Below are 19374 nucleotides of genomic sequence, written 5' to 3' on the forward strand. Positions count from 1 at the left end.
CACAGCAACTCTGACTCCACCCCCTAGAAGTACTGTCAAGTGTGAGCGTAATCCCAATGGAGACAAGCTATGTACCAAGTACTATAAAATCCCTAATCCTTACAACAGACTAACAACTATATTTATAGCTGAAACAGAAGTTCAGAAAATTTAGAAACCTGCCCCCAGGTAACCATTAGTGTATGGCAGAGTGTGGATCCAAACCCAGACTTCTCAATTTCCAAAGCCTGTGGCCTTGCTGCTACTCTGTGCTGCCTCCCTCTAATCCAGTTCTCTTAACTGCAATATCTTGGACTAGATGCTCTTAAGGCCTCTGGAAGCAGGGTCCTTGTCTAAGTAGCTCACCACCTTAGCCTACTGAAAAGGGCCTGGCACACAGATGGTACAGAAAAATATGCTTAATGAATGAGTCTAGTACAACCCCTGATTATCCTCAGAAGCCTCTCAGTGCTGCAATAGCTCCATTATAACCCAGTGTGCAAATTAACAGGCTATATTGGGCGCTGTTCAATTCACTGCTTTAGCTCTCAGCTTTTGCTATTATTTTGCCTTTACCTAATTACATAAAACAAGAAAAGTCTTGTATTTCCTGTGATACCAGGTGACAAACAGATGGACAGCATACAGACAGATGACCAGAAGATGGTATGGGGAACCAAATGCAACCAGTTATTCCCAAACCAGTTCATACATGTGTGTTTTCAGTATTTCATTTTCAATAAAGTCTCAGATGTAAATATATCTGTACTTTCATACAAGTGCAAAAAACACACTCCTAAGTAAAATACAAGCCATTTTTACTAATGATACCTAAGTACCTTATAGGGTTCTGATGGGACTAGACAAGATAATCTCTGTAAAGTGCTTAGCAGAGGGGACAAATCCAAGAAGTATCAACAATGCTGGCTACTAATTTAAATTGGGTGACGCTTTCTTGACTGCCCATATTTGCTTCCTTCTATCAATGGGAGTGAGCTCTGACAACTGACATACCCCTCCATACTGACTGCTAAATGGTTAATTTAGGACACACAACTTGTGAAGGAAAATATGGTATACCCACAGCTCTTGTATAAAAGAATGACAAGAGCACTCTCACAGGCCTGTACATGTTAATTCAAGAGCTTTGTGTTAGGCAATCATTTACTCTCAAAATTTCAGAGACACTGAAGTGAAAATCTTTTATAAACAGAGCTTCAAAGATTAAAGCTCCACTTCTAAAATTCTGAGAGTTTAACAGTTTGAGGTCTAAGCAACAGCTGCATTGTTTAAACTGATTTGTAGGATTTCAAAAATTAGGCCGGGCGCGGTGGCTCATGCCTGTAATCCCAGCACTTTGGGAGGACGAGGCGAGTATATCATGAGGTCAAGAGATTGAGACCATCCTAGCCAACATGGTGAAACCTCGTCTCTACTAAAAATACAAAAATTAGCCTGGCCTGATGGCACACGCCTGTTAGTCCAAGCTACTTGGGAGGCTGAGGAAGGAGAATCGTTTGAACTGGGGAGGTGGAGGTTGCAGTGAGCCGAGATCGTGCCACTGCACTCCAGCCTGGCAACAGAGTGAGACTCTGTCTCCAAAAAAAAAAAAAAATTATTACCAGATAAGGCATTATTCTAAACTAAGCTCAAACTTTAAATATTAAAAACATCTTAAGATGCCTTAATTTCCTGTATGGGCCAATGCAAAATAGTACTAGATCTTAAAAACGTTTTGAACTTTACAGAAAGTCTAAGGTACAGCTATAGTCATTAGAATGTAAACAGAGATAAGTGGTCACGCAGATTTTAATTTTACCTACCAGCCCATGTTGCACCCTCAGGAACCTCAATAAAATGCCTTCGAATTTGACCAGGTTTAAAGTGTACATCTGTAAAGGCTAGATCATAATGTGATGATTCATTTACTCTGAAAATTAATGAAAATAATTAAACGTATATCTTTATTATAAGACCACAGATATTCTAGATTTTAATGGATAAATGCAAAATAACAATTCATTGGAAATAAACACAGGGACTTGGAAGCTGGTTACAAAACAGTACGTACAACATTATTCAATTTTTACAGTAGGTTAGCAGAGATAACCTCTGAATAGCAGAGTATAGATGATTCTACTTTTTGTCTATTTTATGACTTATAAGATACATTCACACACACTATTAAAAAAGCATTCTCTTTTTTGTTAAAGGCATTCTACAACATTCACAGAATTTTCCAATTACCAGATTCCAAACTACAGTGAGTCCTAGATATTAAAATCAATGATAAAGTTTTATGTCACTGGTATTATAGCTATGAGACTGGTGTTAAATTAAGCTCCTCCTGTAGCTTCCAAACACTCCCATGATGTAAAATAGTAAAGAAAGGCCAACTACTTTCAAAGCATTTTTGTAAGAAATCAATGAAATAAAGTTCAAATGCGTAACTACCCACCACGGAAACAAATTTTATGCTAGAGACAAATTCTTGTCAGTAGGACAAACAGTTAAATGAGTGCCTACTACATATGAGGCCCTGTTATTAGGAGCTAGAAACCTAACAAAGAAGAAAATATGATTCTTTAACCTAGACAATCTAGCATGGAGAGAATCATCATCAGAGACACTTAACATAAGATGCTCCAGATAGACAGGAAGAGTTAGGGAGCCTGGGAAGCTTCCTGAAGGAGATCGCGTGGCAGCTGACTCCTGAAGGTCTTACACATTACCTTGTCTAAATTACTACTGGACTTCGAGGGGCTATACGGCTGAGAATTTAACCGTTGCACAATTTTTCCACGTGTATACCACTTTTTAAATTTATTCTCCTCACTTTCATCCTATGTTTCTCATGGGCTGAGATCTACTGCATACTTAATATTTACCAGAGTAACAGAACTGTTAGTTTAGAATTTCCACTTGGTTTCCAGTACTCTCACAATCCCAATCTCACCTTCATCCACTAGATAATTTATTTTATACATCCTGTATAACAGTAGTCCCTGTGCCTTCGGTGGGCTCACAGTCAAAGAGTGTAAGTTAAATAAAAAATTACAACATATTGGCTAAAGTCTGTCCAGGGGCATGTAAAATGTGCCACGAAGCAGAAAGAAGGGACTCCCTTCACTCAGGGATGACCAGGAATGCACCTGGTCATTAACTGAAGAGACAGGAAATTGAAACCAAGTTATCGGCTGTGCACATGCACAAATCCTGAGAATCCTGGAGTGCCAAAATCAGTGAGCTGGCCAAAACGTGTAATTTGGTGTATGGAATGACAGGAAACACTGGCTAGGGCTGTAATTGTGAGGGAGCATTGTTTGCTATTTTAAGGAGCTTGAACTTGATCTTTGGAGGTGCCACTGATATATTTTAAGCAGGAAGTAATATAATCTGCTGATTTTTCCTTGGTTCCAGAGGAATAAGATGGAAAGTTAGGAGTTTCTTAACTTCTGTTTCTACGGTAGATAACTAGAAAAGTGGAAGCATTAAGAGAAGAGAGAAAATCCCAAACACGACAGAGACAAAAAGGGCAGGAACGAAGGGGAGTGAAGTAACATCGTCAAATACTGCAGTGGGATCAGGTCAGACGAGCCTGAGTTATCCTCTGAACTGGGCAATGCACAGCTCAGAGTGACTCTGGTGGAAATAGTTTTGATGCAGAGGCAGGGCAGATGCCAGGTGCCATCAGTTACTCTCAGAGCGCACAAGAGACAGCATGGCTGACTACATGACACCTAAAAATGCTAGCTGGGAGCAGAACTAAGACAAAATCCCCATCACCTGGTTCTGTATTAGTGATCCTTTAAAAGTCCACAAGACTCCATGAATAGCCATTAAAATCTTAGATGTAACAGTAAGCTGTGAGTAACCTGTTACTTACTTTGCTGCTATAACTGCAGTGATAGGAACTCTGAAGAGCGGACCTGCGTTAGGGGATGCTATATCATAGCCACATACCTTGAAAAAAGAATTGGTAAGTTTCAATATCCATAAACAAATGTTTAAAAGAGGGGGGAAAGGTCTAAACTGTTGACAGAATAAATCAATCTACTCTTAATCAAGGTCTTAACCACAGGTTGACACCAATCTCCAGACACTAGGTCACATAATTAATAGCAAACAGCCCAAACAAATGTATAGCAATATTTGACTAGTTCAAATGGGAAAATGAGACGTCAGGTACAAAATAAGTGCATTTTAATTACTCCCAACTGAAAATTAGCTCAAACTAGTACTACAGACAACTTTAGATGTGGAGATACTGTTGTGATACTATTCTATGCCTGGTTTACAACTATTTGTTTAACAGATGCTTTCTTCATCTGAATACTAAAAAGTATAACTGGCTGGGTGTGGTGGTTCACACCTGTAATCTCAATGCTCTGGGAGGCCAAGGCAGGAGGATCACTTGAGGCCAAGAGTTCAAGACAAGCCTGGGCAACATAGAGAGATCCCGTCTCTACAAAAATAAAAAAAATTTAGCCAGGCTTGGTGGTGCATGCCACTAGTCCTAGCTACTCAGGAGGCTAAGGTGTGAGTATCACTTGAGCCCAAGAGTTCAAGGCTGCAGTGAACTACGATCACACCACTGTACTCCAGCCTGGGCAACAGAGCAACAAGTCTCTTAAAACAACAAGAAGAAGAAGTAACTGCAGCTTTGTTTAGCTGACAAAAGAAAACACCAGTTAGAGGGAGATCTAATTGAAAGGTTCTGCTGTACCTCTTCTTTCCTTTTATTTATTCATACAAGGACAAAATATGATTCTTTAGAAACTTTACTGCTTAAATGAATATAGACACACCAGAAGAACTGCACAATCTGGCAGATGGATAGGTCTAGTTATTTCTTAGCAAGAAAGCAATACATTGCAAATATACTTTGGATTTTTTTTAACATTTTAAACATTTTAAAGAGTGAAGAAAGTAAAAATGAAGATACATCAATACCTCTGTATAATGCAATCCTTCTCTTAGGCCCCTGGGATCCACACGTATGTTTATGTGTCTACATTGATTCATGAGTTCCAAATGGCTGGGACACTGAACCCAAGATGAATTTGAAGTCAGAGCTAAATGAAGCTGAAGGGATATTTTTTCAGAGTTTTCTGGCACGAAAAAGACCAAAAATTAAAGATGAGTATTTTTTTCCTTTTTTCCATTTAAAAATGTTTTATCTTTCCAAAAAAATTTAGCGACTTAGTTTGGTTGGCTGTAAAATGCATCCAAAACACAGGTTAAATAAAACAGTCAAATAATCTTCCTTACAATTTAGATTACTCATGATGCATTTATACTTTCACCAAGCACTGGTATAACCTTAAAATAAAGAGTTTCAGTGAATGGTTTCATTACTGCACACAGGTCATAGTAATCAACTGAAATGAAGACAGCCAGATAATAGTGATGATTATTTTTGTTCACACCTAATCGAGCTGCAGTTCTCCTAGACTGCTTCTACTTTTCATTATTCAACTGAAAGCTCTGTCTTATACCTAAGTAGGTAAAGTGGAAAAGAAATTTGATATTTTATTATCCACAATTTAATAAAGCTGTGGGTCACTGAGGCTCATTCTACTGTTTTCCCTGGTAGTTTACGATGCTAACTAAATTGCCATTGTACAAGGACCCCAAATTGCTCTAATATTTTCTCTTACGACTATAAGATTTAAAATAATCATACTGTCAATTCATGTATTCTCTTCATAACACTGGCCCAAACAGCAATTCTTTATTATGATACCACTCATTCAAATAGCAAATGGGAATATGTCAGCTTACTGCCAGCCTATTACTGACCTGTGTTCTCTGGAAATACAGGTTCAATGCCAACGCCATGATCTGAAGGTGCAGCCACCTGAACAGGATCTCGGAGGTAGATGCCACGGTTATTTCCAACAGTAACAGTAAAACCTAACTTATTAGCAAATGATGTATTCTGAACGAGGTAGTCATAGGCTTTATCAACCTAGTGAAAAGAATATACATGGTAAGATATAAATGATTGGGTCAAAAAATTATTTTGTTGCAAATCACCAATCGATTTGATTTCAGTTGTAAAACAAAAAGTTAGTGGCTATATTCACTTCTCAAAACTACCTAGTACCTCAATTAAGAGGACAATTCTACATTTTTAGAAACAATACCAGTCACATCTTCCACTCCACTCTATTCACACTGTTATTCTCAAGTGACCAAATTTAGGAACTAATCCCTAGGCCGTTATGATTGGCCAGTTTTTGACCTCGATTTCTTTGAATTTCTAACCTCTACATGGCATCCATCTATTATGTTTCTTGATCTTAGTGCAACAAATTTGTCTTAACTACAAAATTTGTTTATCCTTTTTGCTTATAGTTCTATGGCCATATAATCCATAATTCAGATATACTGAATCATTGTTATAAAACAAAATATTACCCAATAATATCTAAGATATTATCTCAATGATGCCTTACAACCCATTTTTCATATAGGCAACATTACCTGAATAATACCATGTCCTTGAGCAAATACTTCTATATTGTCAGCCTTCACTGCAGTGTTTTCTAGAGCTCTTCTGACTGAATGAACTGTGTAGTCAATGTTATTAGCTTTCAGACCTAAAATTAAGAAACAAAAACGGGTAGTGTAGCACTATCTGAAACCTTAGCCGCCCACCAGTATGACTGATCACCTGTAGACTCTCTGGTTTTAATGTCTTGTGTTCTAACACTCATTTAAAAATTTTTTTTGAAGACCTGAACTAAACAGTCTGACTCAAACTGCTTGCATTATATGAAGGCTTCATTCCACAAAAACCACTGTGTTCTCATTATGTGGTGGGCAGAGACTCTGGTGTGGGTTTTGTAGCGTAATATAAATGTACAAAGCAGATACCTAAAAGCATGTGAATGACATTTTCTTTAAAACACTGCTGGGTTAAATAAGATGGCTGTTGGTTGTGGTGTTCAACCCAACTGTATGTTATAAACCCCAGGGGAACTCAAGCAAAAAAGATGCTGAAGTCTCATGACAGACCAATTAAATCAGAACCTCTGAGGACTGTCCCAGAGATTGTTATGTATTAAACAACTCTCAGATGATTCTAGCGTACAGCCAGGTTGGGAATTACTGTTTTATGGGAAGAATATGGAGGCCACCAATTCGTAAGAGGAGTGCTCTATCATTCTTGTCCTCTCCAGAGCTCATCAAACACATAAACATTGATGATATTGTCAGACACAACACAAGCATGGAAACATTTTGAAGTTATAACAACAAATCAAGGAAGTGACCAGTTTTGTGAGAATCCAAAAAAGGTGAAGCTCCATCAGAGGAATTGACAGATGAGCTGCCTCTTAGAAAATGTACAGGAGTCTGCAAGGCCACGATGTGGCAGAAAGGACTTCAAGGCAGAGTCCAGTGCACCCAAAGATGGAGGCCAAGAGGCCTTGAAATAACCGGTGAGGCTGAAGACAACTAGAAAGAGGGTCATGTTAGGATCCATCCTAAGAGTGTGGGCTCAACCTAGAAAAGGACGTAGCACTTGAGAGTGGTACATCATCACAGGCTTATGCTGGTAGCACCAGTGTGGACAGGCCATGCTGAGGAGATGTGGTGAGCAGAAGAAACTGTGGTGTGGGTCAGAAAAGGGGTGAAGAAAGGAGGCAGAGGAGAGACAACTTAAAGAGGGACGTTTCTGAGGAGGGAGCTTCACAGCAGCCTGGCTACCCTAAATCTGAGTCCTGGCTAAACCCAGTGCCACTCTATTTAATCCTGTGCACCCTCCGAGAAATTCTTCTTTCTACTTCATTTTGCTCACAGCATCCATTAACTTCTAACATGCAACATCTACAGTTTTTTATTTTGTTCAAAGTCTGTTTATCCCAACTATAATATATATATATAATGATATAAACTCCGCATAGGCAGGTATTTTTGATGCTTTGTTCACTAATTTAGCCCCAGAGCTAAAATACTGCTTGACAGTCGTTAACAGCGGACAGCCAACAAACATACTACTGAATAAACACATATTCAAATTATCATTATCACATAAGTTATTCGTTACCTTAAACTCTACTTTGTGCCCAGGGAATTATCAATTCTACCACATGTTCTTACCATGAGAGCTTCAGAAAACAAAAATATTGGTCTGCAATAATATAAGGACAATAAGGAACACGCTTACCTGAAAGGATCAGGGCAATGCCTCCACATGCATTGGGGGAAGACATAGATGTTCCATTCATTAGCTGTGTCCCTCTCAGTGTCCAGTTAGGAACAGAAGCAATGGCTCCTCCTGGCGCACTGATACTCACACCAAGGGCCCCGTCAGCACTAAACGGAAAGCCATTGAAGTTTGCTTAGGATGGTGAAAGCTAAACATACATAGGCATTTTTAAGACGGCCACTGATTAAATCCAATAGTATAACACTATGTACTAACTGCACTCATTACAAATAATGACAAAGATATTATTATGAAAAATCAATGGGGGAAACACCCAGCATAGCCATTTTCCCATAGGCAGCATTTATTTTTTCCTTGGAAGTGTACAGAAATGTCTGTGTGTATATACGTATCTGGGCATGTGTGACAGGCCATAGTGTCAGGTATATTTAGAGAGAGAAAATAAATGTCACTGTTCTGACTCTTTGATGAATGTACTTCTCTCTTATCTGTAATAAGAAACTTTCCTTCTGTTTAAGGTCTAATATGGCACTGTACAAATAGAAATATAATGTGGGCCATATAAATTAACATTTTCTATAAGCCACACTTAAAAAAAGCTAACAAGACATTAATGCAATTAATTTTAATATGTTTAACTAGACATAGCAAAAATATTAGCATTTCAACATGTAATTAATAGATAAAAAGAAAAATGAATTAGTTTACATTTTTTTTTGTACCAAGTCTTTGAAATTTGGTGTACATTTTATACTTACAGCACATCTTAACACAGACTAACCTCACGTCCCTGACTGCTGCCATACTGGACAGCTCAAGTCTAACAGGACTGCCCAGCTGAGGGCTTCAACCAAGCAAAGTCTGATGAATTAACGCCCTTAGAATTCATAACCACATTATCATCCAACAAAGCTCTGTCCTCTGCCCCAAGTAAAGAAGGAATGGCACAGAATAGCACACTACTTCCACCTCCCTGGCAAAGTGGCCATACATTCCCCACAGAGGCTGCCAGACTCTCCTTATACCATTCTCCCAACTGAGTGATCTATTTTTACTCTTGGGTAGAAACAGTAGAGCAATTTGGCTTCACATTTTTATAGAGAACTGAAAGCAATACATATATATTCCTCTTGAAATGGGCTGACGGCACCTCTTTTAGGAAATATCTTAGAGCAATTATTATTCGGTAAATATCTGTTGACCTGTAAAGATGTTCACAATGTAATACTGAATGACAAGTAGGCTACAAAAGTGCCTGAACAGTGTCATCTCCCACTAATTCACGGGAGAATGACCAAAAGGATGTTCATCAATACGTCACCTGTACATATCACAGATAACAAGGTTTAGGGTGATTTTCTACAGTCTTGTTTGCACTATATTGCCTAATGGTGTTCAGAATGAGCATTGGTATTTGATAGCATTGGAAAAAATAACTGGAAAGAGTCATGAATTCTGACTACTTATTGCTCTTTATTAATTTTCCACTAGCCTGTTGAAGTGGTAAATGATAAAGCATTTCTAGGTGTTTAAATCAGTATTCTAAAAATGAGTCTTGGCTGGGCTCGGTGGCTCACACCTGTAATTCCAGCATTTTGGGAGGCCGAGGTGGGCAGATCACGAGGTCAGGAGTTCAAGACCAGCCTGGCCAACATGGTGAAACCCCATCTCTACTAAAAGTACAAAAATTAACCCGGTGTGGTGGTGAGCGCCTGTAATTCCAGCTACTTGGGAGGCTGAGGCAGGAGAATTGGTTGAACCTGAGAGGTGGAAGTTGTAGTGAGCCAAGATCATGCCACTGCACTCCAGTCTGGGTGACAGAGCAAGACTCTGTTTCAGGAAAGAAAAGAAAAAAAAAAGAGTCTTATGGAACAGAAATGTTTCCTTAAAATTCAAAAAAAAAGCCAGTAATATTTTTCTTCTCAATTACAATATATAATAAAGCTTCACGACCTGTTTATGTAGCTGTGATTACATGCACCCACCACCATGCCCAGCTAAATTTTATATTTTTAGTAGAGATGGGATTTCACCACGTTGGCCAGGCTGGTCTTGAACTCCTGACCTCAAGTGATTCACCTACCTTGGCCTCCCAAAGTGGTGTGGTGGGATTACAGGCGTGAGCCACTGCACCCAGTCCAGACATCTGATAATACGTCTTTAAGAAATATGCCACATGTGCAAATGCCTGGAAGTCAGGAGATGCTGTGTGTCTCAGTCAATGCTGATGCAGAGGCAGTGTTTTTTCAAAGATTACAGAACATGCTCTGTTCAGTGACCATTAGTCAATGTTTCATATTTTGTACCATCTAATGTAATAATTAAGGCAAATTATTTCTAATATTTCATGTTTATGAAAAATGAAACAAATTCAATTCTTAGAACATCTGGTTTGTGAATCAGTATCTACTTTAATCGAAGCTTTCCCCATAATTCATGAACTCCTTGGTGTTTTCTTAAAATAATTCTTTAAATGCTCTATGGCGAGTATCAGCAAAGGCTGGTTTAAACATTCTCTAATACTTTGTTTTTACATGGACAATAAGATAAAACTTAAAATTCCAAACTCAGTTTTAGAAGAGAATAAGTTTAATAATTTTACACTTTTATTAACTGAACATAAAACACATCAAGCATTGCTGACTTTTGGCTTTTCTCCTAAGCCACTCTTATTGAGTGTCTTTAGCTGGGCTGGCAGGGGCAGTCTACAATGACAGTGCAAAGCAAAGCTTTCTGATCCATGTGGATGTCCACGGCCTGGTTGTTTTCAATGACATTTTATAATAAGCTACTAAGTTTATTTTTTAAAGAGGAAATCACCTAGAGAAAATGAGGAAGATACCTGTAACTCAAAGAGTATAACATTACTGCATCTCACCTGAGCACAATCAATTTTTCTAATCTTATCTTCCAATATTCCCCACTAATCTTATACTTCAAACATACTCAGTTACTAGTTATGTCCTCAAAAAACTTTACACTAAAACCTGCTCATCTTTAGGTTCATGTTATTCTTGGAATATAGAACTCCTTTCTTCTGTCTCTCAACATCCTACCCATCCTTTAAGGCCAACTTCAATACCATCTCCTCCATGAAGGGTTCAAGTGATTGCTCCCACCTCTGGAGTCCCATCATACTAAAATGGCATTTGAAACTCAGATCACAAACTGTTCGTTTATGCCTTGCCCACTGTAGGCACTAAGGTATTTGCTAAACTAAATTCAAAGTCTATTCTTTTTATAAATTAACTCCAAAGAAATGAATTAAAATAGGCTTTATTTTTCAGAAGGTGCATGTACCCGTTGATGGTATAAATTAGGACTTAATATACCTCTTGAGAAAATCAGTTCACAGAATCAGATAAATGTAGTTCAGAGGGCTTCAGAGAACCAAAAGAGATAAACTTCATTTCTCAATCAGAACTTGTTTACTTTTGGATCTCACCCAAAATTGCTCAAAGTAAGTTATAACTTCAAAAACATGAGCCACAGGTATGTGGGCCCTATGACTGTGATGCTTTATAAAAGCTTAGGGCTTTCGTTTCACCAAAGTTCAAATGTCAAAAATTATTTAAAACAAGGCCATCACTACTATATAAAGATATCCAAGTCCCTACTTTTTCTTTAGATTCTTATAAATGAAGAATTATGGACATAGGAATAAGAATTTATACTCAGAGTAGTGATGTTCTCCATGTAACAATGAAACTATTTCATTTATTTTAATTATCTGTCCCTAAGATGAGACTGTTAATCAAAATGAAAATACTGAAAAAAAGTAAAAACCAACAGAAGAAAACTGGCAAACTCATCTAAAACTCTGCCCTTCTCAACAATGTAAAGTTTAACCAAATATATGTAATGGTCCCGTGTTCTACCTGCACCTACCTAGGTCCTCTAGAAGACCAAGTATATTGATTTGCAGGTAATTTCTCTCTCAGTGAATACTCAGCAACCATCATATCAGGAGAAACATAAGCACCAACACCTGTGGGATGGATTTAATCATTAAGAAAAGAAAACAAATGGGGATCCTGATTCTAAATCCACTGTTCGCTTGAGTAAACTGCCTAATCTCTCAACACCAGTCCTCGCTCTAATACAATGGAAGAATAAAATTTAATAAGGAAACAAGGAAAGTCTACTATGTACCAGACATTTTACTAAGAACTTTGCTTTTGGATACAAAATACCTATCTCCCAAGATTATTTTACAGATTAAATATGTTAATACACCTAAAAGCATGCATGTGTATTTCTATGAAACCACTTATTTCAGTCCACTTTAAATTACAGTCAGTTCTAGATGTGCTGGTTCCCCTACTAGACTGTAAGTTTCCTGAGGACACACTTAAGGTGTACAGTGTCTTACATGTAGCAGAGATACAGGTAACATTTCATTAACTATTGTTTTTTGTTAGCTTGTTTCTAAACAAATCTATTTCTAAAACAGGAAACTAACCTATCACACTTGATGTAGTTCCACCTGGACAACCAACTGTAGACAGGCATGGACCATTATTTCCAGCACTTGAAACATAAATTATATTATGCTTCCATACTGCTTCATTAATTACTTCACAAATCCTCCTGAAAAAGAGAGAATTCCTTTGAACATATAATCGGCCTCTATTCCCAAAGTGTATATAGTACCAAAACCTTGTTTAAATATATGGTTACATAAATTTTTGTACATCCACCCTTGGTGGAACATGATACAGCCATTCTAAGTGATATACCCTACTTGGGCTTTAGGGTAGGGAAGCAGTTATAAGGCCAAATTAAATGTGGGAAAAATGCTAGATGCAAAACAATATATATGGGAAAATATACTACAAGGTAGTAAAATATTAGTAGTGACTCGGGCAATAGATGGTTCTATTTCCATCCCCCAGTTAACATAGTCCTGAAGACACACCTCAGAAGATTTGTACATACAATTATGAGTAGAAATTGACCAAAAGAACCAGCATCTTTTGTGGCAAAGGTAACTAAGGCACTAGGAAGAACTTAAGAGCAAGATTTTAAAGTGTAAGAAACCTGCTTAGAACTTGACAGCAAACAAGAAAAATTTACTGACATTAAGTAAAGAAGATGAGGTTATACCATGAAGAAGAAAACGAAGTTAACATTAAAAAGGTACAGAGCCATGCACAGGGCCCTTCAAAGTTGTAACTGTGAGTATCTGAGAAAGGGAATAATATTAGTGAAAGAGGACTTCAAGAGGATGAAAGTTAAAGTAGAGAAAGAAATACGCTTAAGTAAAATAAAGAAGTGAGAGAAGCAGGAAGAATGAAATGACTCATGATAACAGGGTGCATGTTACAAGGACCGTAAAGTGATGTCTCAAAAACCAGATGATAGCTTGGTGGTGGGAATAGGGGAGAGATGATCAATAAGTAAATACTCAAGGTAATTTCAAATAGGTACTACTATGAAGAGAAAAAGGAAGGTAACATTAGGTCAAGGCCATGACACTGGATTCGGCAGCAAAAAGACAATGAAGGCAACGAGGAAGGAGGGGAGTGGGGGTGCATCCTAGACACACTAGAATGGATTGAGGAGATGTGAAAACTGACCGAGTTAGTGAATATATGCAACCAACAGTAAGTTTTGCAGATGAGATGCAAGTCACTAAAGAGAACAGCAAAATTTCAGCAAGTCTGGGGGTCTGTTGGGTATGTACATACAACTGAGGATGGCTTCAGAGTGCTTGTGGAACTAGTAATTATAATGATAGACTGTCAGATCTAAATTGCCTGGGAAGAGAAGTGAGGATGCAGTGCATCTGACAGTGAAAAAACACCAGAGGAGTCTGTGGGTTGCATATCTCAGAAGAACTGTGAGGGAGACCTAACCAAGGAAGAGCCACAAAGGACAGCATAGAAATGCTCAGGGTTGAGACTTCAGGCATGGTGCAGTGAATGGCATTAACATCATCACAGATGTGACCACAGGAATGGGGGCATGAGGCCTACGAGACACACAGTTATCATTTAACCACTGCAACTGTTCTTTCTTCCACTGTGACATTCAATCCACTTATGAAAAACATCTAATACTCTTCACTAGCTAAGGTTCTATAGCTAACAACTGTCAAGGAACACTCACCCAGAATTTGGCCAGTGAGTTGCTTCTCCGTAACTGTAGTTGACAAGGTCACACTTATGATTTATAACTTCTATCATCTATTAAAAAGATTAAGAGTCTAGTTTAGGCAGCAATTTACAGAAACAGATTAGCCAGTAAAATAAGGGCATATATATAATCCTATAGTTTCTTAGCCAATCATATTCTAATTTATAAGTCACCTCCAGGCATATCACCATATACCTGGACACATAAGCACATGAACACAAAAAGGTAGGAGGAGACACATAAAAAAGTAGTCATTAAAGAAAAAAAAAAACTAGGATTTCTAGAAAAGAGTGGGGTTAGAGGGGGAGAGAGGTAGAGGGAATGGAATGGTCCTTCCTAGGTTGAAAAATCACTAAAATTAAATATACTTTCCCACGTTAAAATGACGTACAGAATATTAGCTGAGGTTTTAAATTCCTCTTAGGCTGATGGAGAAAGCTGGCTAAGAGGCCATTCTTTTTAAGTATCTCAAAATTGCTTGTTAGGAGATTTGCTAGAAATGATGAGTATGAAGTAAGTAATTCTTTCACAAAGGTTAGGCCAAATAACTTATCCTAATAATATTTAATAAAAATAATTTAGAAATAAATTAGTAAATATTTTTGCTTTGTTAAAGTCCTGTATACTATATATAGTTCAATGTATTCTTGGTAAACCAGGAGCACTTATAAACCTAAAAATATCCAAGATCATTAGTCATTAATCTTCTGAATCAACAACTCACAAACACTCACAGCTCTTATGAGGCCTGTGCCTGTTTCCATTGTGCTTAGTCTTGTATCACCAATCTTGATGGAAAGAATTTGAGCACCAGGAGCTACCCCATTCCGTTCAGGTTCTTCTGGAAAGTGTCCGGCAGCTATACTAGCTACATGTGTCCCATGAGCTCCTAGAGACACAAAGGTGGGGAAATGACAACACATTCTCATGGACTGAAAGTTTATTCAATTCAATTTGCATATTATTAATCATGATAAAAAGAATACACATTACTCTGCTACCTTGTTCATAGAGAGCAAAAACTCAAGTCACTAGGAAAAGTATTTGCAACATATATAGCTGACAAAGAGCTTATATCTGGAATATATGAAAATCTTTCAAATTCACAATAAAAAAAGGGAGCATCCCCCCTTCAAACATTTGAAAAAGCATTTTATAAAAGAAGATACTCAAAGGGCAAATAAACACACGAAAAGATGTTTGATTTCATTTGTCATCTGGGAAATGCAAATTAAGCCACAAAAAGATGCTTCTACATACCTTTTAGAATTGCCAAAATGTCAAAGGCTGACAAAGCAAGTGTAGATGGAAGTACATACCATACACTGCTGGCTGGAGTGAAAGCTGAACACTGCCACAGCCTATGAACCAGCCATCCTACCTGTAGCTACACACAATACCAAAATGTGTGCACATGTAACTAAGACACCCACAAAAATGTTCATGGCAGCACTGTTTATAAAATTCAAAAACTTAAAAACAACCACAAGATTCATTAATAGTAAATAGTTACATGTACATCAATTCATAGAACTGACAATTATACAGCAATAAATATAAACTACTACTATGTACTCTGAGATAAAGCTCACAAAAATAAGGCTGAACTAAACAAGTCACATACAAAAATGGATATTGAATTTTCATATAAACTGAAACTGCCACTATTTTATCATTTCCAATCACAAAAACAGCAACATCATATGGTCCAAACTAATGTGGCAATGGAGATCAGGATAGTAGTTAACTGTAGGAGGTGGGAGGTACGTTACTGATTAGGAAGGGGCATGATGGGAGTTATCATTATGTTTTATTTCTTGACCTGAGTTGTAGTTACAAACAAGTGTCCACTTTGTGGTAATTCAAAGAGTTGTACAACTTGTGATTTGTATCTGTTTTTGTACATGTTATATATAAAGTAACACTAAAACAAAAAACTAGCCTTTTAGTGAAAAAGTTTCTTAAAAGACATGAATATAGAGAAATATCCCACTATTCTCAGAAAAACAATAATACAAGCACAATGATAAATGACAACTGGCACTGGGTCTTAATGTTTGGGGACTACAGTGTGTTGGAGCTCGGGGAGAAGTAGGCAGGCATCTCTAGGTGGCTTTGAACAGGGTCTGCAGCAATGCTGAGACTCCCCTGATCTGGCTAGCTGTTGTCATGCAAGAAAACATTCACCCAGTGTTGTGGATTCTGGCTTTCTTATTTCTTCCCCCAGATAAAATTGGGAAAGCACAATTTTAATGTGATTTTTTTCCTCCAAAACACCTTACACCAGTTAGAATGACCACTATCAAGACTGACCACGGCAAGTGTTGCTGAGGATACAGAGCACCTGGAATTCTCATACACCGCAGTGGAAGTGAAAAGGGTACAGCCCCTTTAGGTAAGAGCTTGGATATTTCTTAAAAAGTTAAGTGGCTGGGCGTGGTGGCTCACACCTATAATCTCAGCACTTTGGGAGGCCGAGGCGGGTGGATCACGAGGTCAGGAGTTTGATACCAGCCTGGCCAACATGGGGAAACCCCATCTCTACTAAAAATACAAAAACTAGCCAGGTGTGGTGGTACGTCCCAGCTACCCAGGAGGCTGAGGCAGGAGAATCACTTGAACGTGGGAGGCAGAGGCTGCAGTGAGCCGAGATCGTGCCAACTGTACTCCAACCTGGGCGACAGAGCGAGACTCTGTCTCAAAAAAAAAAAAAAAAAAAAAAAGTTAAGTACATATTTACCATATCCAACTGGTTCTCTCAGCTATCAGCCCCAAAATAAATAAAAATATATGTCGACAGATACCAAAACAATCTAAATGTCCATCAATGGGAAGCTAGATAAACAAACTGTGGTGTAGCTATATAAAGAACTATTACTCAGAAATAAAGAGCCAACTTTATAATCATAATATTAATGAATCTCAGAATCATTATGCTCAGTGAAGGAAAGAAAACCGTATTTTTTATTCCACTTACATAAAATTCTGGAAAGTGTGAAATAATCTGGAGTGACAGAAAACAGATCAGTGGTTCCCTGGGATGTGGGTGGAGAAAGGCTGGATAATAAAGAGAGAAAACTTTTGGGGATAAAGAGTTATGTTCATTACCTTGATTGTGGTAGTTTCCTGGATATATTGATATATTTACATAAAAGCTTATCAAATTATGTATATGTATGTATGTGAAGTTTTTGTACTTAAGCTATACCTCAATGAACTGGGAGGTAGGAGGGTAGGAGGGGGATGTTAAAGAGTTAAAGTCATCCCACTTCATTCTCCTTTCTCCCCCCACCCAGGGAGGGAGAACTCCTCCCAGAAGTAGCCACCATCCTGGAGCTGGTGTGCATAATCTTTCCATCTATATATTTAACATTTTCACCATATAAACACACATATCCATAAACACTGCACAGTACTATTCGGCATGTTTTAGAGTTTTACATGTTTCATCATCAATACATATTTTTTCAATATAATTTATGTATTAGGGGTTTATACACACAGCATTTTGATTGCTGTATAATACACATTCGGCCCTCTGTATCCACAGGTTCCGAACCAACTAGATGCAATTTAACCACAGATCAAAAATATAATTATTAAAAAATTATAGTATAACAACTATTTATATAGCACTTACATACTATAAGGTATTAGAAGTCATGCAGAGATGCTGAAAGCATATGGGAGAGCATGTGTGTAGGTTATACACAAACACCATGTCATTTTATATCAGGTACTTGAGCATCTGAGGGACATTCCAGAACCAATCCCCCCAGATACCAAAGGATGACTGTATTTCATAGTAAGAATAACACACAGTTGTTTAAAAAATCTATTTTTTTGTTAATAGGTATTTAGTTTCCAATTTTTTTGAAATCACACAGTGCGCCGTAGTGAGGATTCTTTTATTGATTCTCTGTACTCATGGGTGAATTTCTCAAGAGTTAAGATTTCGAGGCAAAATTGCTGTTGATGAGATAAATTCTACTGATGGATTTTGAGATGGGAGTTTTGCTCTTGTTGCCCAGGCTGGAGTGCAATGGCACGATCTCGGCTCACTGCAACCTCTGCCTCCTAGGTTCAAACGATTCTCCTGCCTCAGCCTCCTGAGTAGCTGGGATTACAGGCATGTGCCACCATGCCCAGCTAATTTTGTATTTTTAGTATAGACGGGGTTTCTCCATGTTGGTCAGGCTGGTCACAAACTCCCAGCCTCAGGTGATCTGCCCACCTCGGCCTCCCAAGGTGCTAGGATCACAGGCATGAGCCACTGCACCTGGCCTATTGATGGATTTTCTGATGTTGGACCATGCTTATATTCTTGGACTGGATCCTACATGGTTATGACCTTAAAAAACAACATCTTGCAGGTAAATCAAATCACATTTATGATTCTGGACCTAGTCCTTTAGCTAGGATCTCTAGCTTAAAATTCTCTAGAAGGTTGCTGTGGGCTATCGCAATGTACCACTTTATCACCTCATAAATCTATATCTCATTGGTCAATCTGAAATGGGATACCTCCGCTGGTCACAATGGAGAGCAGGTTTCCATCATCGTATATATTAACGGAGTAATTCAACATCTCAGCTGTGCCAAAAGAGCCATATTCTTGGGCTTCTTTGTAGTTTCTCAACACGGTAGATTTACTCAAGTCCCCATCTTCATTAGAATCAATGCAGGCTCTATTAATTAAAAAGAAATGGAGACAGTAAAATTTATTTTCTTACCTTTCTAAAAATCATGTAACATAGGCTCTCCACTATTTTACTACACTACTACTTCTACCACAAGAAATATAAATATAATGACTGCCTGGTTTAGCCTGTTTCATAGAGTGGGCAGTAAGGATTAGGTAAGATAGCATACAGGAACCAGTTCTTAAATCATGCACAAAGTGCTTTAAAAATACTGTCCCTCATAAAACTCTAGGTTAAAAGCCACCTGGACTCTTAAGAATTAGAGCTAAAACTTGGCTTAGAGTTTTAGAGCAGTTTAGGATAGTTCAGACACATGGCCTAGGTCTAACTTCCAGCTGCTTCTTTTAGTAATGGCTTCAAGAATCTAACAGCAAA

General features: G+C 38.0%; 1 protein-coding gene across 8 annotated transcripts in view; it reads right to left on the reverse strand.

Moving 5' to 3' along the window:
• Nucleotides 1-19374, reverse strand: part of TPP2 (tripeptidyl peptidase 2) — a 121744-nt gene that overhangs the window by 36929 nt on the left and 65441 nt on the right. For all 8 annotated transcript variants that reach the window (XM_055245169.2, XM_055245168.2, XM_055245163.2 and 5 more), the window contains 11 exons: nucleotides 18821-18984; nucleotides 15031-15185; nucleotides 14270-14346; nucleotides 12621-12748; nucleotides 12047-12146; nucleotides 8156-8304; nucleotides 6469-6584; nucleotides 5782-5950; nucleotides 4933-5090; nucleotides 3866-3942; nucleotides 1803-1909 (listed from right to left, as the gene is read on the reverse strand). In XM_055245169.2, the coding sequence (XP_055101144.1) occupies nucleotides 1803-1909; nucleotides 3866-3942; nucleotides 4933-5090; nucleotides 5782-5950; nucleotides 6469-6584; nucleotides 8156-8304; nucleotides 12047-12146; nucleotides 12621-12748; nucleotides 14270-14346; nucleotides 15031-15185; nucleotides 18821-18884 (1300 nt within the window). In that variant the 5' untranslated portion in view covers nucleotides 18885-18984. The remainder of the gene's footprint in view (nucleotides 1-1802; nucleotides 1910-3865; nucleotides 3943-4932; nucleotides 5091-5781; nucleotides 5951-6468; nucleotides 6585-8155; nucleotides 8305-12046; nucleotides 12147-12620; nucleotides 12749-14269; nucleotides 14347-15030; nucleotides 15186-18820; nucleotides 18985-19374) is intronic.

This window comes from Symphalangus syndactylus, chromosome 15, assembly GCF_028878055.3.
Source record: "Symphalangus syndactylus isolate Jambi chromosome 15, NHGRI_mSymSyn1-v2.1_pri, whole genome shotgun sequence".
Classification (NCBI taxonomy): Eukaryota; Metazoa; Chordata; class Mammalia; order Primates; family Hylobatidae; genus Symphalangus; species Symphalangus syndactylus.